This window comes from Amphibalanus amphitrite, unplaced genomic scaffold (genome assembly GCF_019059575.1).
Source record: "Amphibalanus amphitrite isolate SeventyFive unplaced genomic scaffold, NRLGWU_Aamphi_draft 000962F_arrow, whole genome shotgun sequence".
NCBI lineage: Eukaryota > Metazoa > Arthropoda > Thecostraca > Balanomorpha > Balanidae > Amphibalanus > Amphibalanus amphitrite.
Window position 1 is genome coordinate 105,307 of NW_024882456.1, and position 25,742 is coordinate 131,048.

A 25,742-nucleotide genomic window follows, 5' to 3' on the forward strand; every position below is an offset into this window, starting at 1 on the left:
GAAGCTCACGATGCTCGGCTGATGTGTTGGGTGGTAGCGGCGTCTCGGGACTCATTTTCCTCCCCTCCCTCAGTCCGAAGAGCTAAGAGCGGGAACTGGGTTTGGGGAACACAGAATCTTCGACCGAACACGAGATTACACACAGACTGACCTGATTCATCTGCTATCGTTCGGGATGTGGAGATAGCACAGTTTCGCCCGATAATCTGGGTAGTTCCTAGAATTGCTACTATCGTGTATAGAATCATTACCATGACTAAGCCATTGAAACAATGACTCGCCACACGTCACAGCCGCGTCAGCGAACTCATTGGCAGTGGAGACCGGGTCGATCATGACCTGGCGTTATAATAACCCTCTGAAACCTATTGGGACGTGACAATTCGGTCCGTACCGATTGCGATCTCTCGATCAAATTGAACCGCCGGTGTTTGAATTCATGACGCTGCTCCCCAGAGCCTGGATGCAGATCGTTGTCGGATGGGATCCAATCCCAGACAGCGCCCGGGGAGCATCACAAACTAGTTGTACCGGATCGCCCGTATTTTCCGTCCGCCTCAACCAGTGCGAGCCGGCTCTCTGTTGGTGTTACGTCACGAGCGGCTGGACTAGATTTATCCATCTAGCGTCTGGCACGCATCGGCGGGCGATGCCAGTGTCTGTAAAACTCGATTTAGCCGACAAAGCAATGTTTGCTCTTCATTTCAAAACAATGGTAGGAACACAAGCAGAATGACTCGAGTTACCTCTGCGCGTAGCAATGAAGCGCACGGGCACGGCGCGACCGCAACACGCACGGATACGTCATCAGACCTCGGTTTGCAAGCTCACGGTCTACAGTGGCCGAAAGCGCCGGGCGGAGCGCGTCGCACTGCCTGCCCACGCCCGTCGCGGGTCGATACTCGGCTCCGGGTCATCCGGCACGGCGCGTCCGTGCCGGCGGGGCCGGCGAACACCAGCGACTCAGGCAGTGTCGCTCCCAGCCGCCGCGTTACACACGAGAATAGAAGGCAGTTAGCCGGACCGGCCGCTCGGCCGCGCACAAGACGTAACCGACGAGATTACTGGATAACGCACACAAGTCCTGCAGGAGTGCATAACTGACGTCAAATGCTCATATGAACCAAAATGTGACTTACACAAACGAAATCCACATGCTGGGCACAATCAAATAACACACCCTGTGCTCAAACAAACAATACACAACAAAGGAACGCCGGGCTGTCATGGAAACGACTGAAAATCAACCGCTGGTGCGGAGATACCAGTGATCGAGCCTGGACTGGCTTGGGAACATGGAGGCTGCACAGCGGCCTTCCACAAAACCTTCTATTGGCCAGGCTGCGCCAGCGTCACCTAATCCCGTCTCCAGAAATATCACATCACAACGCGCCGGTCTCGCAACTCGCCGATCGTTTTTGTCACTGACCACGATCGCTCGTCCTATCCCATCCCATGGCCGCTGCGGACAACGTCTTGAAATAGCCACCACAGCCCGTGTCCAGTCGTCGACACTTCACCGATCACTGTGACGGGTGACCTGCCGTCAAGCCTTTCACGGAGGTGTCCCGAACGCATCCAGACGTTGGGTGAATGGTGAGGTGTTTAAAAACGCAGTCCTGTCCGTGAGGTTGTCGCTGAGGTCGCTTGAATACCGAGAAGCCGAAGATTCATACACTGAGGTCGGCGGGGTAGACGGAAAAGTCGGAGACCTCGGCGGTGAGGTCAGAGACCTTGACTGTGAGGTCGTTGACCTAGACGGTGAGGTCGGTGGTGACGGTGCCACCGTCGTTGATGGCGTTGCGTATCCGGTCCATCTTGGTGGGCAGCAGGCGGGCCATCTCCCGACACGCAGACAGTTCCTCGGCCATTTTCTCCGCACCCAGAGGTACCCGGTCGCAGTAGTCGATGATGAACTGAAACGGGCGACGGGAAAAGACGGTCACGTACGGGGAAATGTGGGACTCGACTGGCAGCGGCGACAGGAAAAGGCGGGGATAGCCCGCACTGCTAATGCAAGGCTTACTGACCTACTACGTAATAGCAAACTGTTAAAACCGTTGTCATGAAAACGCAAATCGGTATTTCAACGAGATGTCGATAACGTAAAAGCAACGAAAACAAACGAATCGGAGACTCGGCCATGCAGTAGCCTTTTCGTCCACCGCACGGCGCGCAATACTACACCCGCCCTCTGTACACACTATAACACATTATGCAACAATTGCTAAATAAACAGACGTCGTCAGATAGTAGTTCGCGGAACAGGCCACCAAAGTTTTGGGCGAGCTACACCGCCATCTGATAAAAGATAACATAACTACACTGTATGCGCTTTCGTCATGTCATAATCGTATCGCGATACAGATCATGCAGCGTGCAGGAAAACTGTTGGCATGGGCGGGAAACCCGAGTCGTTAGCCGTTGGACAGTACAGTACGCCACGTATGTGGATATATACTGACAGATTGAGTAAAATGGACGTCTTGCTATATGACAGCTATTACACCACAATAAATTTGCTCAAAGGTTCATTCATCTGGACACGAATTACCAAATAAAACTAACAGCCGCAACGGCCTCGTACTGAGTCATACAACCTCGTCAGCAGAATGAAGTTGAAGTTAAGAGATCGAATGCGCAACATCTTGAACATCGAGAGCGACATTGATCGGTGTCCAATGCCGGGGCAACATTTCTAGCTTTTATTTGACGATTGTTCGGCATTCATGGTTCGGCCATATTTTGAAGGAATCAGCACTGCTTGACTTGCGCACCACGAGAACTTTTCAGACAAATCAGGAAGCTCTAAAAAAGTAATTGCGCTCAAAGTTCCAACGTTTTCATGTCAGCATGCCTGCTTACGACCAAACTCATTTTATGACTGTCAACTACATAAGTTTTCTCACTGGCGGATCCAGGCTTGCGTTTTGGGGGGGGGGCCAACTCATGCGGAGCCAAACCTAGGGTACCCCCAAATCCTGTTTTCTCATCGGATTTAGGCCACTTATTTTTCGTCACAGCTCTGACACTATTAATTTTTTTTTTAACTAAAAAGAAAAATATATAAATGGTAGTCCACCCGACCCATGCCTTTATATTACTTTGTGAACACTTACCATTGCTTTTGTCGACCAGTTAACCCGCTTCGAGTCAGTTCTTGGGTCCCTTTGCGGGCCGGGAGGTGGTAAAACACCCCCAGTCTAACTCGGCTCCTGGGCCACGCACTGATTGAACTATGTTTCATTATCGTTTGGGGGAGGGGCAAACGGGCCACTTTAGGCCTCTGGGAAAGGGGCATGGCCCTAAATGCCCCCTCCCTGGATCCGCCAGTGTAAGACACCATTGGAGCTGCAGTTGGGTACCTCAGACGTCAGGGTACGCCCTCAGATGTATAGGACTTGCGTGGAGACCTCTTATGCTGTAGTGGACTGAAAGGACCCAAAGGAGCCCGTCTAGGGCTCCCGGAGAATGGAGATAGACGTGGGCTCTCAGGAGCCCGCCAGAGCCCCCAATGAGGGATAAGTGAGGGATACCAAGTGCCTGCAATTGCATATTGCATAAGCCATAACGCCTTTACAAATCAATATATGTATTATGTATCAGTGGCAGATACAAGGGGGGCCACATGGGTCATGACCCCCCTTGGTGCCCGGGGGCACCACCGGCCTAGCAGGAGCACCACCAGCCCGCCAGGGGCACCACAGGCCTAGCAAGGGCACCACGGGCCTGTGACGGGTCCCACAGGCTTGTCAGGGACACCCCAGGTCTGTCAGGGACACCAGAGACCTGCCAGGGGCACCACCGGCCTCGCAGGGGCACCATGGGCCTGTTAGGGGCACCAGAGGCCTAGCAGGGGTACCACAGGCCTTACAGGGGCACCACCGGCCTTGCAGGGGCACCAGAGGCCTAGCAGGGGCACCACAGTCCTGTCAGGGCCCAGGGGCACCAGGGGCCTAGCAGGGGCACCACAGGCCTGCCAGGGGCACCACCGGTCTAGCCTTTACAAATCAATATATTATGTATCAGTGGCAGATCCAAGGGGGGCCACATGGGTCATGACCCCCCTTGGTGCCCGGGTGGTGCCTGTCAGGGGCACCACCGGCCTAGCAGGGGCACCACCAGCCCGCCAGGGGCACCACAGGCCTAGCAAGGGCACCACGGGCCTGTGAGGGGCCCACAGGCTTGTCAGGGGCACCCCAGGTCTGTCAGGGACACCAGAGACCTGCCAGGGGCACCACCGGCCTCGCAGGGGCACCATGGTCCTGTCAGGGGCCCTGCCGGCCTCGCAGGCATCACGGCATCACGCAGGGGCACCTTGGGCCTGTCGGGGACATCACGGGCCTGTTGGGGGCGCTTTAGGCTTGTCAGGGGCACCGCAGTCCTGTCAGGTCCCAGGGGCATCAGCAGCCTAGCAGGGGAACCCTAGGCCCGCCAGAGCCACCACAGGCCTGCCAGGGTCCAGGGGCACCACAGGCCTAGCAAGGGCACCATGGACCTGTCAGGGGCACCTCAGGCTCCCGTGCCCCCCCCCCCCCCCCTGGATCGGCCAGTGATGCCACACCACGCGAAACACCGCCAACTACCAGCTGCCGCGCCATAAACACGTGCCAACAACAGTCTTTTTTTAAGGTCGACTCCTCTCGCGCAACTTTTGACTGACCTTCACTGCTACCATATTGCTTCCATATTATGCTGTGGAAAGCTTTACTTCACCAAGTGGCTAAAAACCTCCATCAAGGTATATTTTCTTAGCATTTTTTCGGACGTTTTGGGGGGGGGGCAAACCGGCCACTTTAGGCCTTTGGGGGGGGGCCATGGCCCCCGTGGCCCCCCCTGGATCCGCCAGTGAGTTTTCTACGGTATTACTTCCTGTGTATTACCTAGCTAAATAATAGAGGGCGATACTAAAACGAGTGTATTCTGTCTGACGCGGCCCCCTCCCTTGCGTCCACGTCCGGCACGCGCGGCGCCCACCCACCTGGTAAGCGGCTATCGACTTCTGGACGTTGGCCAGCTTGGGCTTCAGTTCGATTTCCATCAGGCGGTTGTAGAGGTGGCCCAGGTGGAAGTAGGCGATCAGCACCGGGCGCGTCAGGTCCTCCTCGAACTTGTCCGGGTAGTGGCCCTCGCTGGGGAGAGGGGAGGATAACCGACGGTCAGCAGGCTAGGGGAAAACCCGGAAAACACCGGAGATAATCTTCAACCTCGTTAAAACACCACATATTTTAGTTGATTAATAACGTATTGGATTTCATATTCACTTTACTCCTTGATGCTTAGTCCATATCGCCCAACGTTATACTGGATCGCGTTGTAACTTTTCTACCCGGGACGCTGCACGCAGTAACAATCAGCATAACGCATTTCTCATCCCCGCTCTCGACGATGAAACAGACAGAGATGACCCACCTGTCTTTGAGTGTGTTGAGGAAGAGGTCGAAGTACTTGATGCTCTGGTGGGCCAAGTGGTTGATCTTCTGCACCACGTGCGCCGTGACGTGCTGTCCGCGCTTGTCGCGGTCCCTCTGAAGCTGTAACAGGGAGAGCACACGTGAATGGGTGTCGGAACAAAGCCAAATACAGACTGACGAATACATACCTACGCCTAAAAGCTGGCAGAAAGGTTCAACTCGATAACTCTATACTTCTACAGAACCATTCAGCCTGCATAATCTAGAAGTTCTAGAACACCTCATGGCTCATATTTGTACATCAATTCAACATCTCCCAGCGCTTAGTTTTATGCTGCTTTGACGCTGCGCGGCGTTGTCAAATGTCCGCTATTTCATAACAATATTCAAAACCCAGTCTATGATTCGTCCAGTCGGCCACTACTAAATACCGACACATCTAAAGTCAGCCATCTCCCTCCAACTCTCACCCTCCCCCAATAGCTCACCTCGACCTTGCACTGGGCGATGTCGCTGTAGATCTCTGCCAGCTCGTACTGCAGCTGCCGTATCACCATCAGGTAGTAGGTGGGGTTCAGTTCGGCCAGCAGTGGCTCCAGCAGGTCCACGCGACGCTTGTACATTTTACACTGCCTGTGGTGGGACGGCAGAGAGGATGGCCGGTTAGGTATAATTGTCGGGATTGGTCACCTGACTGTAAGACATTTTTCCTTCAGATTGGGTGTTTTGCCAATTTCAGCAGCCCAGCTGGTAAAACCAAAGCAATCAACGTTCTGCTAACACACTGACAGCGCTTAAGAAGTTTCATTTATGCCGGCCCATTGGCCAGTTGGTGTCCTTCCCGCCGACTGGAATGACTTTCGACTGACCTGTCCAGATCGCTCTCGAAGAAGATGAGCGCCTTGAAGAGCTGACTGTGTTCCCGCACAACCTCCACATGGTCTGACGCGTGCTCCTCCAGGGTGTAGTACTGTTTGGCCTTCTGGATCCAGCGCTGGGCGCACAGAAACACCTTGCGCGCCTCCTCAAAGTCGCGCACCGGCGTGTCCGTCATCTGGCGATAGAGGGAGAGTGTATTTAGAGCGAGACGGGAGGAGCCCTCGGGGACAGGAGCTTTATCGTCAAACTACGACCGAACCCTCAATACCTTCCCACCTCCTCCGTCCACCGTCCGACCTTTCAACATCTGTCTTCCGTCCTCCGTCTCAACGCTTAGGCCCTTCGTAACTCGTCCCCCGTCTCGTGTCACGTTTGACCAGTATTCCGTCCTGTCTGACAACTGGCCTGGCCTGTATCTCGTCAATCGCTTCCCTCTGTCTGACCGGTCTATCGCCCCATCTGGTCCCTCTCTCCCACCGGCCTACCCACCTGTTTCTCGAGATCTCCGAGCTCCAGCTGCCGGAAGAACAGCTGCCCAGTGCTGGGCTCGGCCGGCGGCGACGGACTCGAGGTGACCAGCCGCTCTGCCGAGCACTGCAGCAGCACCTGGCCCAGTTTGGCCCAACAGCGAGCCACGTCCGCCTCCCGGTGACGGAACCGCTCCACACTGGGACGGGAGGGACGGGGAGGGAGGTCATAGAACCGCGGCATGGGTTACTCTGTAACTTGTAAGGGATATCAATTCACAGAGAGGCAGAGTTTAAAGGAAACTAAATGACAAAGGTGTAGAGGACAAAACACTACCTCTGATGACACGATGCATGACGTGACAGTTGCGTCCACCCAATCAGAGGTTTTGAAAATGAATCATTCACCATGAATTATGACCATCTTCCACACAAGCCTTCTGCAGGAACAAAGCTCTGGCATATAAAAAAAAAATGAACAAAGATCAATCCGCAATCAAGCTTCGTAAACTGGCAAAACAACACATTACCAGACACCAGTTCGTGCTGCCCCCTGAGAAAAGCCATCACAACACTCCCAGAGGGCGCTGTATTCCTACTTTGCCAGATGCTGTTCGGAGGTCTTGTCGGGCGCCGCATCCAGCTCCTCCGAGTACTGGTTCAGGACCTGGATGGCGGCTGCCAGGTGGTGTCGAGCGTTCCTGGAATTACGGGAGTCTGTCACACACAGTACTGGTTCAAGAGCCGCTTCTGAGCCCGAACACCGCCCGGCCCACCAGCAGGTGATGTCAGGAGTTCCTGGAATTACGGGACAGGGATTGTCCAGAAGCTGCTCCGGAGCATAAACTCCGTCCGTCAAGTAGTGTAGGACGCTCTTGGGATTGCGGCACGGGGAATATCGGACTGCTATACAGTCACTGTGTAGTGTGTACGGTGCATGGTGGCGCTGGTCCAGGTCAGCTGAGCTGCGTTTTAATTTATGAAAATTGAGTGCAGACACTGCGTTTTTTCTACCTGTCGTCACCGTAAAACTTACATCAGCACTTTGATAATAGCAGTGTCTTCATGTGTCGCATCGCTGACCAATAACTTGTTGAGTAGGTATATGCTCAACTTTAACCTTAGCAAATACAACACACTGACCTGAACATCTGTTTGGGCAGGTAGAACTGTGACAGGGTGGCCGAGTTGAGCGCCCACTCGACCCTGTCGAAGGAGCTGCTGTCCAGCTGCCGGGACAGCGTGTTGTGGCAGTACAGCGCCGCCTTCACCGGCTCGCCCACGTTGTTAAACGCCTGAGGAGAGAAACATTGGGACATTACCCGATTGATCGTTTTGACACGACAGCAATACAGTAAAAGTACTTGCACCAAAATGAGAATTGTGACTTCAAGTATCGTAGGTCCGAAAAGAGGTTACATGATACAGTAAATGTGCTGGTGTCATCACGTCTTAGACTTGTCCACCTAGTGGACAAGTCCGAAAGTCACAGCCTCAAAAATCAACAGTGTGGAGTGGATCATAACGCTGCACCAGCCACGTCTTCCTGACCTACGTACGTAGACGGTCAGCGTGTGCAGTATACTGTCTAGTTTCTGACCTGCGCCAGGTAGTAGAGTGTCAGTGTGTGCAGCTCCTCCAGCTTGGTCAGCCCGCTGCGGCCCTCCTTCGAGTCGTCCGTCTTCTCCTCGCCATCCGAGCGGGACGGACGGAACAGGTCCGGCAGGTCCACCGGCTGAGCGGCGGCGGGTCACAGAGGTCAGCAGAGGGTCACAGAGAGGTCAGCAGAGGTAGCAGGGGGTGGTAGAGGTCACAGAAAGTAGCAGGGGTTACAGTCTCACAAGAGATCATAGGTTCAAAGTCAACCATGTTTGTCTCAACTCAACTCTCAGATAACACATTCAAACCGATAACTTCCAACAATAACGTCAAATATCAAGTATCTCACTGCAACCACATGACTCCCCCCTCCCCCCCCCCCCGTCGCCGTACCTTGAGCGTGACCTGCTCCTTGTACTTCTGGTACACGGTCTCTGCCGTCTGCAGGTAGTGCTGGCTCCGGTTGTGCTCGCCGCGCCGGCTCCACACCAGACCCAGCTGGTTGAGCGCGTTCAGCGTGCTCAGCACGGTGCAGGGGCCGAGCGCGGGCGCCGCGCGCACGGCCTCCTCCAGCAGCTGCTCGCCGGCCGAGGGCTCGTCCGTCTCCACGCTGATGTAGCCGAGGTAGAACAGCACGGCCGCCAGCTGGTGGCCCGCCTCAGTGATCACGTCTGGGGGGGGGGGGGGGGTGGGCAGGGCTAGTTCAGAGGACTATTCAGCCGAGGTAGAACAGCACGGCCGCCAACTGGTGGCCCGCCTCAGTGATCACGTCTGAGGGGGTGGGCGGGCTAGTTCAGAGGACTATTCACAGCTTCTCTGGGAGGCAGTAATGCACACCGTACCAAGACACCGCGATATGATGATGAGCATATAGGAAAACAGTGACATTTTCACTGCTGAAAAATCGTAGTGATTTGTAGATGATGTAAACAGTTAAAAAATATTACCTGACAAGAAACAAGTAACAGATGATGGAGCACTTACCGCTCTGCTCGATGTGACGTTCCAGCTGAAACTTGATCTCATTCAGCAGGTCCCTGGCAGCATATTTGGACTTGTATGGCTCTTCCTCAGGATCCTTTGGGCTCTCCACCTCCAGAAGGTGCATAGCCTTCTGGAACTTTTCATAAATGCTGGCTTGTGTTTCTGCATCCATCTTGAGAAAATGTCAAGCCTAGGACACTTCAGCACCTGAAAATTAACTATGTGTTGTTAGATGGATCAAATGAATACATTTGTCAAAATCAACATCGATTGCTCATTACTCAATACTGTAAGGCTAAATAAAGTCAGGTACCGACCTTTGTCAATTTAAACATATCTTTGGAATGGTACATCATCCCTAAGCCTGTGAGGCTTACAGGTGTTATAACCGGGCCAGACTGGAAAACATCCATACACTACGCCGGACGCCCGTGAAACTCTCTTGCGCCGAAATTCGGCGCAAGCAATTTTGCGCTGAAATTTCTGTGTGATTTGCGCCAAAAATTAGGTGCCTATGTGTGCGAAAATTAAGCCCTTTTTATAAAAAGCACATGTGCACATCTACCGAGTACCGATCAAGGCTATATGAACCAGACAGAGTGTTCGGGGGCCTTGTATGCTCTCCCATGTTTGAGCGTCCAAATGAGTTTTTCATTTCCACAGAAACCCAATAGGTACCTCAATAGTCTTAGCGCACTCTAGCTTTATGCCGTGAAACAAAGCTGGAGCCGTGAGTTCCGGGGCCACAAATTTGTGCCGATGTTTATATCGGCGGAGCAGTGTGTTCGAGGCTGGTGGGAGTGGCAGCGAGGGCCGGGCAGCGGAGCAGCATATGCTCCGGTTCATCACCCTCTTCTCGGCACACGGCGCAGAGCGCCGCGGGGCACCGCTTGTCTGGGCACTGCTGGCACGCCGCGGAGTGGAGACAGCCGATTCGGTGCCGTATTGGAACGAGCGGCCCCAGTGGCCCGCCCTCATCTGGTGCACCGAAACGGCATCCTCTCGGTCCGCTCCGGGGATAGGGAGCGGCGACGTGCTCCCGAGGAGTGTCTTGAATAGTGATTCTGAGCAGTTGTCGCGCCATTGATGCAAGGCCGCACAGTGAACCGCCCTGGTCAGCGAGTGGGCGTTTGAGGGCAGGGCGGCCGCCTGTTTTGCCAGGTCGTCCGCGCTCTCATTCCCCTCGATACCGCAGTGGGCAGGAACCCACTGCAGTATTGCTTAACGACGTTTGGCGATAGGGAGCGTTTCTGTTCAACAACAACAGGGAGCGTTTCTGTTCAACAAGGTCTTCCATACCTATCTCCATGCCGAGGGTTGAGGCCTCCCTGGGCAGCCGCTTCTCCGCTGAGTTCGAGCGGCTCACCAGTTCGAGCACGCGACGACCGGGGCGGGGAGGTCTCGTCCCGAAACCTCTCCAGAGCCGACCGCGGGGCGAATCTGCTGCTAGATTGACCAGCGTACCGCATAAATTCGGTGACCGTCTTTCGCCAAAAAAAATTACGCGACTGCCCTGCGCCGAAAAATTCTTCCGCCGCCATGCGCTAAATTCGGCGCATGCGAAGTTACGCCGGACATGCACTGAAATTTTCGGCGCAATAATGCCACTACGCCGGACATATTCTGCATAACGCCGGACATATTCTGCATAACGTGTATTATTTCCAGTCTGGTAACCAGGAACGCGTGCTCTCACCGCACGGAGTCCAACGCTCTGCCAACTGAGCTACGGGACCAGCATCTACACATCTGAAATTGAAATGGGTCGAGATTGAGATGAGCAGTAATGGTTTGAGCTACTGAACTATAGGAGGAGCCAATTCAGATTCCTGTCAAAAATTGTTTGGATTTTTTTTTTTAGAAATTCTGTCCGAATGGATGAATGGATGGCTACGGGCCCGGGTGCCCCGCTAAGCAGTGCTTGTTGCGAATGACACCACGGACCCACCACCCCACCTTGCCCGCGCCCGGTTCACCGGTGATAATTTGGATAGAAAGTTTAACGTGCCGCAGGTAGATGGCGGCACGGTCCTCCCGGGTCTAGCGTGGCCCTCTCTCGCCAGTTGCCAGCTGGCTTAGTATAGGAACGCGGGTCAAACGACATGGAGCTTCCCGGGCCCTGTTTCACCGGTGATAGCAGCACGCTGCTATCAAATTGCGCGAGCTGACGTAATGTGATGACGTCATACTGTTGACGTAAGGGGCAATTCTGGCGCACGATTGCCGCAATATTGTTTTACGTCATCAACTGAATGTTCAAAGTTTACGTCCAAATTTTCCCTAAACCAAACTTCTCTTAAATATATCTTATTAAAAAAATATATATCAAAAATAAATTTAATATCATGACTGCGTAAACTCTTACTTTTAGGCTTACACGTCACTTAATGCCGCGGCCAAGGTCGCAGCAGTCGTGCGCCGGAACTGCCCATCACGTCAACAGTATGGCGTCATGACATGACGTCAGCTCGCGAAACGTGATAGCAGCGTGCTGCTATCACCGGTGAAACAGGGCCCCGGCCGCGAACTCGCTGCCACCGAGTTAGGAGACGGACGCCTTATCCACTAGGCCACGGGGAGGACTAAATTATGTTGTGTGTTAACCTATACCTCTATTCATATGCCTACATTGCTTGTTGTAGGTCTTGACATAAACCACTGGTACCAAGATTGGTTGACATGGATTGCTATATGCTCCTCATTCTGCATTTCATACATCTAAGCCCTAAGGTAGATGAATGCATAAAATTTGAGTTCATGAAATACTCACCTATCTCACCTCAAGGTATATAAAAACACTCACCTTATTTTATGTCTCTTGTAAGCATCCGTCAGCCCGTCCGTCCAATTTCCGTCCGTCAAAATACACATACCCCAACATCAATCCATTCCCCACATGCACGCCTTCGGTATCCTATAAAGGAATTTCAGTGAAGGAATTTTAAACCTCTCCCATGTAAATCACTTCGGCAGCATGAACATATCTATGATGAGCGTTATTACTTTTTTGCGATACAAGATATTTCAATTTTTATATAAATAGATCAAAACAGTATCCAAACATTATCGGCAACAACAAAGTGCCTAATACAATATATAGGCTGTTTCGGGGTAAAAGTATTCTGCGTTTCTGGCAAAAGAAAAGAATACCAAATCCGAGACTTTAGATATGGCAGCAAATACAGTTCCGAACATGGCGCAGAAGTTTCATTTCATCTCGTGCCGCGATTGCTGGGGGTTGAATTTTACTTTTGTATTTTTTGAAGAAATAATGGTTTTAAGATGAAACCTTTATTGGAAAAAATTGAGCGTTTTGCCATTTCCATACATATGAGTGCGAATTTTGCAAGCTGTCGCTCTCGTGTGTATCTCAACAAATCATAATTGAGGTGCAGCTAATGGTTATCTTTGCCACCAACAAATCCAGATGACAACTGCTCGATTTTGTCTTTTTTTCTGCTTCAACGAAGTAAAAAATGTAAAGTTAAGCTAGGCTAGTCAGCTTTGATTCATGAATGCTTTTTTTTAAATAATGTAGGATACAATAAGAGAGTCAACAGGGACACGTGGGTTTACAGGCATGCCCTGTGCTGGTGCCCACCTACCTTCACAGTTCTAACCCAGTCGGGGAAACTATGGCAAAATCTGCTATTTTTAGCAGTCTGCTATTTTTGACAGAAATCTGCCAAAAATGGGTACGCATGTGACGTCATCGTACCCAAATATAGCAGATTTGGGTATGGCCCCACACAAAAGCAGATCTACACCCTAATTAAAGCAAATGCGCATCAAATGCCTGGCAGATTCATGATGAGAATAGTGCCGAGAGTGATCTCTGCTATTTTTGTTCAGATCCGACTATTTTCAAATTCATTATTTGAAAATATGCAATGATTTCTTCAGTTGGATATTAATCTTGGTAGGAAATGATAAGAACACATTTAGGGTGTCTTTAACTCCATTGCAACCCACTAGGATAAAACATAGTGCATGTGTATAACATTGGCTGCCTTGAATGTTGGGGCCTAATGACTAATGAGCTTAGTAAATAGTAAGTGAGGTCAATCATTGAGTGGGTATATTTGGCTGATTGTAGGCTAATGGCCTAATGCTCTTTTAACATTGACATAATTATATTATTGACCGCAGATGATATTATTATCTAAGCTATGCTAACTATGGTACTGAACTATGTTGAATGTCACCACTCATTAAGCTAAGCATCCTTTATAGTGTACAATCCATTTTTATAAATCTCTCCATGAGCAGTTTATATAATTTTCCTTCCATTTATTGTGTGCAATCTTTTAGGATTATATTGACCCATTTTATCTTCCAGAGCATTTAGCCACCTTGCTAGAGGACATATTGTTATTAGCAAGCAATTTACTAGAGGACTGCAAGTTAACTTGGCCAGTAGCTACTGCTGGCAGCTCTAGCTGACTCCAGCTCGGACTGACTCCTGGCTCTGAGGCTCAGTAAATTACCCTTCCATCACCATTACCAGCTGACGGCGGCGATGGCGGCCGCGCGCTGCATCCGCCTGGCGTCCGGCCTCTCCGGTCTGCCGGGCCTCTCCGGCCTCCCGAGCGTGTCGCGGCTCTCACAGCAGAGGATGTGCCACGCCGCCGCGCTGCCTCGCCTCGAGCGCCGGCCGCTGCTGCAGCGGCTCGGTCCGACCCTCGTCAAAGCCTCCTCGGTGGCGCTCTACTCCACCGGGAAGGACGGCGAGCAGGGCAGCAAGCCCACCACCAGCTTCACGTCGGCGCCCTCGTCCGGGTCCGGTCTGGCCGACCAGATCCTCAGCGCCAAGGTGAAAGCCGAGAGCGGCGGGGAGGACGCGGGGAAGACGGGAGGAGACGGGAAACAGAGTGACGGAGGGAAGAGTGAGGAGGAGCGGGAAGAGGAGCGGAGGAAGGAGGCGTCCTGGCGCGCCATGAAACTGTCGTTCGGCCTGTTTGGTGTCATGTGCGCCGGCTTCGGAGGATGGACAATCGCAGTATTCGGTGAGTGCTCCACTGAACTATGGAAGGTTTGTTACACTTTATACCAATTTAGGGCGCATATTTCAGTTGCTAGGGCATCGATCTCAAATCTACAATCGCGACATTTATTGGTTTTGGTTTCCAAAATGGCATAAGAATATGTGTAGTGATGGCTTTATTGATATTTCATTTTTCACGTTCCTGCTGTGTGATCTCCTGTTCTGTTTTATTCACAGGAGCACCACCTAAGGACCCCGATGGGAATGAGATGCCGGACGAGTTCTCTGATATGTCCATAGTGACGCAGTATCTGGCCAGAACGTGGAAGGAAATCAAACTCTACAACAAGGTCCGGTCGCACAACGGTGAAGGGCAAACGCAATTATATTATTGCAATCTTGCTTCGTTACTTTGTAATGTTAGCTTTTGTTGAAAGAAATGTTTCAGGGGCTTGTGTGTTCTCGAAACAGTGGCGATCTTCCGCCGTTCATACCAGAACCAGTTGCCAGGGTATGTTCATACGTCGCAGTAAATTGTTTCGAGCATAATGACAGCACACTACAACCACCATTCCCCGTCTCCTGTCCGACGATTCGCTTCTAACCGTCCCGTCTCGCGTCACAGATGATCAAGGACCCGTCTCGGGACCAGCTGCTGCCGGACCCGCTGCAGTATCCGTACATGCAGCCGCCCTACACCCTGGTCCTCGAGATGACGGGCGTCCTGGTCCACCCCGATTGGACCTACAAGACTGGCTGGCGCTTCAAGAAGCGGCCCGGTATCGACTTTTTCCTGCAGCAAGTCGGACCGCCCCTCTTCGAGGTGGTCATCTACACTGCCGAACAGGGATTCGTGAGTAAAGGGGAAGGGCGGATCGTTAGTAACCGAACCGGAGTAACTTGATTCCACCAGCTGAAAGGAGCAAGCGCTTCTGGTGTCCCATAACGACGAATCTCTTATTTATTGATACCGGACGTCATGACGGGAAATATCTTGGCGTGGTTACCTTCACACAAAAATCCAGTTCGTTGTGTTGGACAGCTTTAAATACTGATCTGACCCTCACCACTCTCCGGCAGACGGCCTCTCCGATCATCGACGCGCTGGACCCGCAGGGCTACATCATGTACCGCCTGTTCAAGGACTCGACACGCTACCTGGACAGCCACCACGTCAAAGACCTCAACTGCCTCAACAGGGACCTCAGCAAGGTAGGTAATACGAATATAAGCCGTGACGAGTGCGCTCAATGCACGTAATTTGGAAAGCCTGAGCCGATCTGCTGACTGCTTTCGCGAACTTTTGATGAATGCAAGCTCCATCGATTTTTACGTGGGATTTGACTACCATATGTTGATAGCTTAGGTCAAAATTTCGGTCATGGTCATAATAATGCAGTTTTTGGCATTAACAGTGATCGGTCCCAGACGCGTCTTCAGGTCACGTCACCGTGATTTACTCATATTCAAACGCTCCTCTTTCTTCTACCAGGTGATCATGGTGGACTTTAACGAGAAGTCTGTTCAGCTGAACCCGCGGAACATCCTCAAAGTGAAGAAGTGGACCGGCAATGACGACGACCGCAGCCTGATCGACCTGGCGCTGCTGCTCAAAGGTCAGTCGGCAGAGGTCACCAGAGGTTACACAGGGTCACTTGTTTGTTTGTTTGTTTGTTTGTTTGTTTGTTTTGTTGGGTTGCGCCCTTTCGGTCCAATGAGACCATTTCAGAGCCGGGAGGAATATGATAGGATATAGGGGGAGACATTGGTCTGGGCAGGCACCCTAGTGAGTCACCGGGGCTGAGCCCGTCCAGAGGACAGGCCACCCAGCCCCAAGGTACTCACTGCACCCGGCTACGGGGTGCGCTCCCTCGGGAGCAGCGGCGCCGCTCCAAGCGAGCAGCCCGCATGAGATAAAGTTGCCTGTCCAGCCCGGAGGGGGTTGCGGCGTGGAGGAGGATTTCTTTATCCTGAGGATAGAAGCATGGAACGGTGCACAGCTGGGTCACTCAGGTCGCTTTCTTGTCAGTTGTGTCAGTGATGATGATGTGTGTCGCAGCGTAAGCGTTTTACGGAGTAAGTTGGAAAAGATGGTTTGAGATTGGGTTCTGTTGTGGAAGATGCTGCTCATTTGATGATCCGGGGACGGCGGCTGGGGCGTGAATAATTGAAAGCATTTGATCAGTGGAAAGCCGTTTTAGCAGACCACATTGGCTTCCGAGAACGAACCCACTCTTTTTGTTCTCACTATGAGCCACCACTTTTGTCCGTGTCGAACTATTGTTGGTCGATTTGTGAAGCCGACGGCCCATCGCAGTGGCTGGCTGACGACTTCAGACTCTGACTCTCCGTAATTTCTGTGACCTAACTGCTGACCCCGTCCCTCGTTACATCCTCACAGCGGTGGCCAGCTCGGGCGTGGCAGACGTGCGGGAGGTCATGGATCACTACCGACAGTTCGATGACCCGCTGGAGGCCTTCCGCGAGAACCAGCGACGACTTCAGGTCAGTCTTTGTGGTATAACTGTGCTAAATGAGTGATGATAAGGTCTGGATACTTGGGGAGCGTTACGATTGTTAAGGGTTTATTGTGCGAAGCGTGGTAAGGTTTTGACAAGTATGTTGTCGATTTTCTCGTTACAGGAGCAAGAAGAGGCCATGCAAAGACAAAGAGATGAGGAGGAGAGCAAAGGAGCGCTCCTCAAGAAGAGAGGATGGACGTCAAGCCTTTTGCGACGCTAGCAGTCGCGTGCCCGAGCTTCTTTTTCAGGCTCAGGATGCTGTACCAAGTCAGTCATTCATTGCTCGTTCCCGAGCTGCGACTCCGGCGGACGGGATTGAGAATGGCGCTACAATCGGGTCGTGAGGTATCGCCACTGCTCACCGTAGGTGGCGCTGGCCGCATGGCGCCGCTCCAGTGATAATTCGACGACAGGCCGCCGGACTTGTGAGAGCTCCTGTCTCTTGTGACGGTGGCATTTTGTGCTGAATCAGTCGATCGCCAGTGTTGAGTCTTGTTGCCGATGTAGAGTGTCTTGCGGCGCGACAAGACAAGTGACGGGCGACTTTTCTCGTCCGTCGGGCGACTTTTCTCGTCCGTCGGCCGCGGCGCCTGTGTTTGTACTGTGGCCATTCCGTCATGTGCTATCGGTGCCCTCTGGAAATACACGGCGGAAGGCAGCTACAGACGCCGGCGTTTGTGGCGCAGCGGCGCGCCGCCGACGACCTTCGCGATCAGCAATGGTAATGGGCTCAGCCAATACTGTGGGCCTGTCGATTTTTAACGGAGGGCCGCTGAGTTGTAATCCGTGCTGTGAATATGCAGTGTGTTGGTGGGTTGGGCCGGCCGCACGCTGGCAATCTCTGCTCCTGGGGTGGCGGTGACGTCAGCCTTTATGACTGGAGCTAAAACGGTTAGAGGAACTGACAGCCGAAGGGATCGGCATTTGGCATCTTCTTGACATTGTGATGCGATTTCCGGGGTGACATTAGAAATCCATTGCCTGTCGATGAGCTTGATTTTCGACAAATGGGCAAGAAATGCGAACTATCGAGCTCGGATTCGTCATCCTGATCCAAGAAGCGTTGTTTCCGTAAAAATTGAGTGTCTAACCGATCCACTTGTTGCGGATTTCGAGGTTCGACGCATCACGGAACGGTCTGGTAGGCGATACTTGGTCGGTGTGAGGTGCCCCTTATTTTGTACGCGAAATCTGAAGTTTCTCCGCTCCCAACTAAGGCTATTTTCGATCGCTACTATTTATGCCATATAGGTAGTCTTTTTACTGTCATGCAATGTAGGTATTTATTTGTGTGTAGGTAGGTATATTTCGTTGAAAGTAAATGCATTTCATGTCCATGGAACACTCGATATTTCGACGAATCGATTCGATTCGGTCAAGTTGCATGACACCGTATATCATAAGTACGGGAGCTGGTGATCGAAACCAGCTGATATTGCCATGCAAGAAGGCAGCTATAGCAAATTACTTTTTAAACAAGTGAGCATGCATTGCGTAACGCTGCAGTCAAGCCTCGCCCCGTTATGTTTTCCATTTGTCATTGCACGCCCTCCAGCGACCCTTACTCGACCCAGCCATGTCTCCCATGGCGAGGTCACAGGTCAGGTCAGGCCGCCATCTGCCCACTGCGGGCACAAAACGGTCGGGACGTGCCTGGTCACCGGTCACCGGCTCCCGCTGGTAGCACCACTAACTCTAAAGTGATCTGACTTGGTGTCCAGTGGATTACGTCCGCCCTACCCTTTCGCCCTGCGGCTTGCGCCCGACCCCGACTCGGCGGCATCCTCTGACCAGTCGCCTCCACCGTCTCTATGTTCGGTCATGTCCGAAGATCGGTGGCATTTATCTTTCGCTGTCTGTCTACCGTTCTCGTACTGTCTCCGTGCGTGTGATGTCACCCGTCTGCCGTTGTCGATGCTGGACTTTACAGCAGTCTGGCGGGGAGAAGTCGGCGCCCGGCGGTCGGGACTCATCACCAATTGTGTGATTACGGGAGGCGCGTTTTTTTACGGAGTCTATGGAGATGAACAGCCGGCGGCAAGGCCGCCGCATGGTGACGAAAGTGGCGCCCTCGACTGCGCCGTTTGTGCCGCGTGCGCAGCTGAATGCCGCCGCAGACAGGAGAGGCCCAAACCGGCGCCCTGTGTGGCGCCTCTGTCTGCGCCGGCTGCTGAAGTTTGCCGACAAAGCGGCGTCTCTGAGAGCGATGAGCCGCTCGTGCGCACGGTCTGAATGTGGCGCGTTTGAGGCGTTTGAGGCGTGCGGTGACGCGGCAGAGGTCAGCGAGGCCGGTCTGGGTCAGGGGCAGACCCAGCGCCGTCCGCGGTCAGCGCAGGTGGTGGATGGAATCCGCGGAAAATAGACGGTTTGCTATAGTTTCGGTGGGATGTTGCGTAACGTGGCCGGTGGGCCACGTTCTTTTTGTTCCGCCGTTAAAGCATTCATGGCCGTACTTTTATGTCGGGATGGCGCATGAGGTGTAATTCTCTTTGCGATAGTTCTAGGAGGCTTGCTTCTCTCTTCTCGCCAATTAAGTCAAAACAAGGTTGTATGTAGAAAAATGAAGAATGAATTAATTTGCATTGCTGAATAACGTAGGTACTGCATCGCATCTTTTGTGATGCAGAAGAATGTCTCGTTAGGCTGTGATGAAAATCTCGACAATAAACTCGAGCAATGAGCACCCCGTTCGTGACACTGCCCGGGTCAGGTCGTGTCACTCGGCGGGGCGGTTCGTGACCGTGTCCCATTCGTGAGGTTCGTGATCCGTGACGGGATACGGGGACGGCACATCCTGGTCGGTGATCCACTCTCCTCTGCATGTTGGTGTCCCTGTCCCCGTCCCTGACCGTGCCTGTCGCTGCCGGTTCCGCGGTCTGCTCTGTTATTTCTAACGAGTCGAGAACAGACGGCCGCTTTTGTCTTGACGCCTCTGAGGACCATTTGAGTCTGACTCGAGTCGCCGGTCGTGATGCCGCCCACGACTGCTGCTCTCCGTCCATGCGGCTGTTTTGTGGAGAGTTCAGGGACGCATTCCGCGACCCCGACGGTGTTTGAGGGAAGCGGCGACTCTGTTTTGGTTGTCGGCGCCCAGAGGCGGATGCGCGCACGCCGCGTATGACGAGCGGGTGACGAGACGTTTCCTTCCCTATTCGCCGTCCTTCGGCTGTCTGGTCCTGGCATGACGAGCAGGAATAATCGCCGCGCGTCGGCCAGAAACGGGCGTGAAACACGCATATTTCTGCGTGCGCCCTGCACCGCCGGACATGGAGCGCTTCGTGCTGCGTTACCGTGTTCATTTTAGACGATGACGCTCTTTCTCGCCCGACAATGGACATTCGGGCAGAGCCTAACTACAGTGACCTTGTCTCACTTCTACGGATTCTCCTTTCCCTTCATCTTCTTCCCTCCTTTCTCTCCCTTCTTTCTATGCACCTGTGCGAACATGTGCAATTAGAAACGCAATTGTCAATGCTCACACGCATGTTACAGAATGACAAACGGGTCGCACTATTAATTATATCGACAAGTGAAAGCCTGCGCAGTAGGGACACTGTCCACTACAATCCTATAGTCTTCATCACCTGGGGACGAGGGAAGGGAGCTTTCTATCACTATCGCTGACAAAGTTACAGTCAGAGCGGCTTTTGCATATCGACTGCTGAAGACTGCATCCACTTTTTGCCTATTGGGAACTTCACAAGTAGCATTCATATAGGTTTATTTGTTTCAGGTGAAGCGAATTCCCCCGGCTTCCCCTAGGTGTGAGGCATAATTAAATCGAGGTCTTTTTTAAACGTTTTTTTATTACCATTGTTTTACGCTCTGTTTATATATTTTGTGGATGTCATGTAATGCACTTACTGTGGAAGTAACAAATGTGCGCACATGAGGCTGATGACTTAGACCGTGGACGAGTGGTCTTTATATTAACTTGGCTATTCTATAAAAGCAAAAACTGATGTAAAACTAAAACGAAGGAACATTAGATGTCCACCGTGATGATGCGGTGTGGGTCGGTGTGAGTCAGCGTGAGGTCAAGGTCATACCCCGACCCGGCTCTGGTGGTGACTGGGCTCTGTAATTCTTCGTTTTGAAAGTAAAATATCCCTACCCGGTAGTTATGTTGGCAGACTTCACGAACCAACAACCAAGGTCTTGTGTGTGCTGCGTATAATGAAACGAATTGAATATCAATCGTTTTCCCAAAATTCCTGCATGCCTACCTGTACCCCTACATAAACGACCGATTCATATGCGTTTAGGTAGGTAAATATGAAAGCAAACCATTGTGCACACTTAGAAGATCTCATGCGAACTGAATTGTGAAAGCGAAATGAGCTTACTTAACACAATGAGCATTATTTATTTGCAAATAATATGCACATGATCCCTGATCTTCGTATCACTGTTGAAAACAGCAGTGGCAGACCCGTATTATCCGGATGGCATGCCTGTCAGTCTAAATGACACCAACCCCGCTCATCACGGCAGGGTTCACGGGCCCGGTCAGAGTTCCCGGCTGTCGGGACGTGCCGGGGCCGTCCGAGCCGCGCCGCCCTCGTCTATAATTGCGCACCCGTACCCCCCGACCACCGATCCCGCGACCTCTGACCCGAGCAGGTCACCGGGATGACCTCCAACTCCAGCGGCGCCCGGCGCGGCGCGTGCAATTGTATGTCGATAACTCGGATCGAATGGCTTCACCGCTGATGAGCTCCACTTAGCGGAAGGTGTGCCAAGTGCCTCACTTTGACCTACAAATAGGTTACCGAATAAAATTGGAGCTATCGGCTTTCATGAATGGAGCCCACAGCTGGATCAAGGCTGCCGTCAGCTAGAGATGGGCTTATCTCTCGTCCGCTTAGTCACGACCAAACTATTCGCGTGTCTCAAAACAAATTTGTATGCAAGTGAGAGTATCAACATATAACTTGACAGAACCTATAATCATCCGTTGAGGCCGACGCGAATAAATCGTATTGATTGCAGTGTATTTGCGGCTCGATGCTCGTTATGTTGGGGAGGGGGTGAGGGGTGCATTGTGACCTCCACTGGGTCAGTGCATGGATGGGCTGCCGCTCGGTCGCATGATACCGACACATAACTATTGCGGCTCCGAACCGTTGTAATGGGACGGCTGCAAACAAGGCCGCAGTGCCGTGACTCGGGCCGCTCCATCAGTTATGACGTGCTTATACCGGCGATATGCGCCATCAGAATCACCTACCACGGGGAGGGAGGGGAGGACGGAACAACAGATCGGATACATCTCCGTTGATTGGTGGCCCGTTTTCATGTATGTAGATCTTCTACTGATTGTCGCTGTTCAGAGGTGACATTACTAAATTCTGAATTCATTCTGAGTTTTTATATTTTTTATAGATGAAAATTCGGGATTTGATCAAAATGGCAAACAATAAATTGAAGCTCATCCCTCTCGACTCTCAATGAAAAAAGAAAACATTACGGGAATTCCCCGACAATCTCAATCCAAGCATTTGAATGAAACGATATATGAAGCATGTAAGTATGTACATCTAACAGATTCCGGAACATTTTTTTTTTTTGTAATAGCGAGTAGGTACTACAGGGTCTTCAGGATAGACAGGCGGACACACCCGTGCTCAGTTTGGTAACAGACGTGAGTCCTTGGTCCCTCGTCTTTGTTGTGTTTCTGTTTTCTTACCACCATCTTCATTGTCCCGCAATAATCACGGGACATTCGAGCAGACAAATGGCCATATTCATCACCCCACTCGTGAGAATGCTGTCATGTGAGCTCCACGCGATCTCAGAATCTTTTGTCGGTACATTATGACCCTTTCAGTCGTATTTCAATTTGATGATTAGTATTCAGAAGAGGGGGAACTTATCCGTCATGAAAACAGAGGCCTACTGACATCACAAAGAAAAATGGAATTTGTGAATGGGGCTTCCGTCAACATGTCTTTTCAACATTTCTTCTCAGTGGATACTAGAGAGGATGCGTTCAATTATTTAAATCAACCTCGTGGATGTATGCATATTGCATATGATGCTTGGCCAGTTCGAGGCTCGAGCTCATCGTTTTGCTTCACAAATAGGGAAGCAATAAAATGTTAAAACCCTACATGAAGTGTGCTTTTCAACAAACCTATAGGTAAGGTAACCAAAACAATAAAAACATTGTTTCTGAGAGGCCAAAAGATGGGCTGATTATTGTTCCTTATTGAAGCTTTAGCTTTGTACAAATGACATTTTCAGTGTTCGACTATCTCATGACCTACAGTTAACTGTTCACTTTCAGCAGTTCACTTTCGGTAACCCACTCCGCATGCCCGCTGTTAACTGAATAGGCGAACAGTGCCCGCCCATGTCAGTAACAGTGTGCGATTGCCACAGACACCCGACCACACCCTCCGAGAGTGCTCACTACACGTCTCGGGCATATCGAATCAGCAGGGAGCGCCCTGTAACCCCGCCCTGACCCCGCCCAGTCGCAGGGTGTCAGACGCAGAGACTGAGCGGTCTCAGGTGAACGCGGCCCTCAAAGGCCGGGATAGGGCACCGTATCGAAATAACGGCTACAGAATAGCACTGCCGGAGCATTGGCGAAACGCAGCGGCTGTCTGATTTACATACTTAACGAGCTCGCTTTATGGGGTGATTCAGGACCATGACCACTTGATGGTCACCGTCCTGTGCCCCGTCTCATAAGACGCAGGGACTCGACTCGCATCTGACAGGACAGGCAGGACCTCTGACGGCGGGTGACGCATGCTGTATTATCCGAAGGAGTAGGGAGATTGGGCAAACTTCGTCCAACATCGTCTGACGAAATTCTCAATCAGACGACTGGGAGCCGCCAACGCGGGGACCAAGGCCTCGCCCGTGTGCCTATCTGGGTGATGATGTCTGAAGGCCAATGTCAACGCTTATTCTTCAAGCAATTTACGCTAACGTTTATTTATTTAGTTTCCGTTAGCTATCTAACGCTTTTGAGATAAGGTATGTAGAATTTCATCAGAGTCGAAATTCAACTCTGACTGACTCATACACGGGCCCTATACACGACAGATGTCACTGATGGTTTCGCCGAATTCTATCAAGATCCCGTAAGGCGTTTCGTCACACTTCATCATGCCAATATAACTGTATCCGCGCCCGGTCATTCGATTTGCAGTATCGCCAAGCGCTAATCGCCTCCCAACTGCGCCCTGCTGTGAACTGCCCTATGTATATCGCCTGCATCTCGGGCCAGATCCTAGCGCCTCAGCCCACGTGACAATCACACTGGCAATTTGACGATGTCACGTGGCCTGACAGCTAGGCGATTGCATTGGTCACGTGCCGGTCGCCTGCGGCGCAGTGATTATCGAGGTCGGTCAGAGCGACCGCTGGGTTCGAGTCGAATATGAACTAGCAGGCGTGATCGACGATTTAATCGCGGGAGGAGCCCGTTTTGCAAGGGCGCTGTTATCTGTCATGTCTCGTCAAAGAACAGAGGTATCGGATGGTATCGTATGTCTTCATTGCAGCTCCCGTTGCTCACGGAGAGATGGGTGATGCGCGAGGTCGGGTCAAACATCTATGTCTTACGATAAGGCTTTGGTGCTATGTGATTTTGATGAAGACAGTGATGCTTTTAGCATTAAGTTATCAAACTTCGCAATTATATAAAAAGCCGAATGTGAACAGTGAACTAATGATGTGTACCCATAGAAACACTTTGACCTGCTAAATTACCTTCACTGGATGATTTATTGTCCTGTTTCGTACCTACGTCTGCATTAAAACACTAAATTTCATTTTCAATTTTCACTAGATAAAAAATCATCTGAAGTAATCAGCCTTTTAGTCCCACACAGATCCCTCGGTTGTGCTGCACCGTTTGTTTAGACACTCTTTTGTCTGAGTGCTCGCATGCTCGCCTGTGCAAACGGGAGGCTTCAAAGGGTCACGGCTAATCACCGTCTGCGACCTGTTCAAGGGCGCTCCCAAGAGGGCATCCGCGATGGTGGGAACAGGATCTGCATGGGAGACGACCCTCGTCCGCGCTCTTTTCGTCAGGGCGCCGCCCACAAATGTCCCCAACCGAGGTCTTTTTACTGACAACGTCACGGCATAGGCGGCCATCCCTTGCGCTGAAATCCATATATATGCTCGCCAAGTCCCTCCAGCAGATTTTGCCTTTTCTGAGACAGTATCTGATTCTTCTTCATGGCAATTTTTCCCGTCAGGTCAGAACGGGTCACATGCGGTCAGCCACCTCGGCAGCGCTCCTCTGTCACACACAACGAATTTTATTACAAACACAAATGAAAATAAAAACAAGATGAGCATGCAATTGGCGCAAAAGTGCCTAAACACTTGAATCATGGCGCCTTTTGCTTAATCAGGTAACTCGTAATCAGGTAACTGTCGACGTTCTAACTGCGTGACCTGGTGACCTGTGGCCCGGTGCACGACCTCGTGCCGTCATCGGAAACCGGAGCTCTCAGATTGGGGAGCTGAATGGGATCAAGATCATACTGCACATGACCCCTCCCAGGCCCCAGGGCCGACCGACCCAGAATGGGGCAACTGGAAATAACTGAGAGGTCGTTTGTCTGTTAAGAGTCTGTTCTAGTTTGATTTAATCCACATTGTACCTAGGATTAACTTCGTGAAAGTAAGCTAAATAATTATATTTTATTATATTCGTTACTATTTAATCAAAGCTGAAATATAAGGATTTATTATTTCATCGTTGGATTTTTTTCCACAGTCACCTGGTCAGCTCTGACCAAGGCGTCTCTGAGGCGGACATCACTGACGCTCGATTTGCTCCTCTGTCACTGACGGCATTGTTCGCGAGCGTCAGATGGATGGCACGCCACTGGCGCCAAGGTGTTACCGGGCCCCGACTCCA

The 25,742-nt window shown here is 51.7% G+C and overlaps 2 protein-coding genes across 3 annotated transcripts; one reads left to right on the forward strand and one right to left on the reverse strand.

The window, feature by feature from the left end:
• Positions 1–672: 672 nt before the first annotated feature.
• On the reverse strand, positions 673–12,456 carry LOC122368617 (KIF-binding protein-like). The gene is made up of 12 exons (XM_043342753.1): positions 12,147–12,456; positions 9,344–9,550; positions 8,753–9,030; positions 8,361–8,495; positions 7,904–8,055; positions 7,360–7,461; positions 6,783–6,960; positions 6,284–6,468; positions 5,903–6,047; positions 5,413–5,534; positions 4,982–5,132; positions 673–1,916 (listed from the first exon to the last, which is right to left on the reverse strand). The coding sequence occupies exons 2-12, from the start codon at positions 9,513–9,515 to the stop codon at positions 1,755–1,757; spliced, it is 1,782 nt and encodes a 593-aa protein (XP_043198688.1). The 5' UTR covers positions 9,516–9,550; positions 12,147–12,456; the 3' UTR covers positions 673–1,754.
• Positions 12,457–12,518: 62 nt separating this feature from the next.
• LOC122368626 (mitochondrial import inner membrane translocase subunit TIM50-like) lies at positions 12,519–17,515 on the forward strand. 2 transcript variants are annotated; one of them, XM_043342767.1, is made up of 8 exons: positions 12,519–12,580; positions 13,683–14,349; positions 14,565–14,677; positions 14,953–15,180; positions 15,408–15,539; positions 15,820–15,943; positions 16,729–16,832; positions 16,971–17,515. In XM_043342767.1, the coding sequence occupies exons 2-8, from the start codon at positions 13,863–13,865 to the stop codon at positions 17,067–17,069; spliced, it is 1,287 nt and encodes a 428-aa protein (XP_043198702.1). In that variant the 5' UTR covers positions 12,519–12,580; positions 13,683–13,862; the 3' UTR covers positions 17,070–17,515. The 2 variants fall into 2 exon arrangements, with proteins under 2 accessions (XP_043198702.1, XP_043198703.1); XM_043342768.1 differs by lacking the exon at positions 12,519–12,580 and adding an exon at positions 12,589–12,617.
• The last annotated feature ends 8,227 nt before the right edge of the window (positions 17,516–25,742 follow it).

Excerpts from the sequence above, each read along its gene's own strand:
- LOC122368626 (XM_043342767.1), top strand. The coding sequence starts at position 13,863 with ATGGCGGCCGCGCGCTGCATCCGCCTGGCGTCCGGCCTCTCCGGTCTG. Across the intron at positions 14,350-14,564 it reads ATGGACAATCGCAGTATTCG|GAGCACCACCTAAGGACCCC; the intron begins GTGAGTGCTCCA and ends TTTTATTCACAG. Across the intron at positions 15,944-16,728 it reads CCTGGCGCTGCTGCTCAAAG|CGGTGGCCAGCTCGGGCGTG; the intron begins GTCAGTCGGCAG and ends ACATCCTCACAG.
- LOC122368617 (XM_043342753.1), bottom strand. The coding sequence starts at position 9,515 with ATGGATGCAGAAACACAAGCCAGCATTTATGAAAAGTTCCAGAAGGCT. Across the intron at positions 9,031-9,343 it reads ACGTCACATCGAGCAGAGCG|ACGTGATCACTGAGGCGGGC; the intron begins GTAAGTGCTCCA and ends CCCCCCCCCCAG. Across the intron at positions 8,496-8,752 it reads AGGAGCAGGTCACGCTCAAG|CCGGTGGACCTGCCGGACCT; the intron begins GTACGGCGACGG and ends GCCGCCGCTCAG.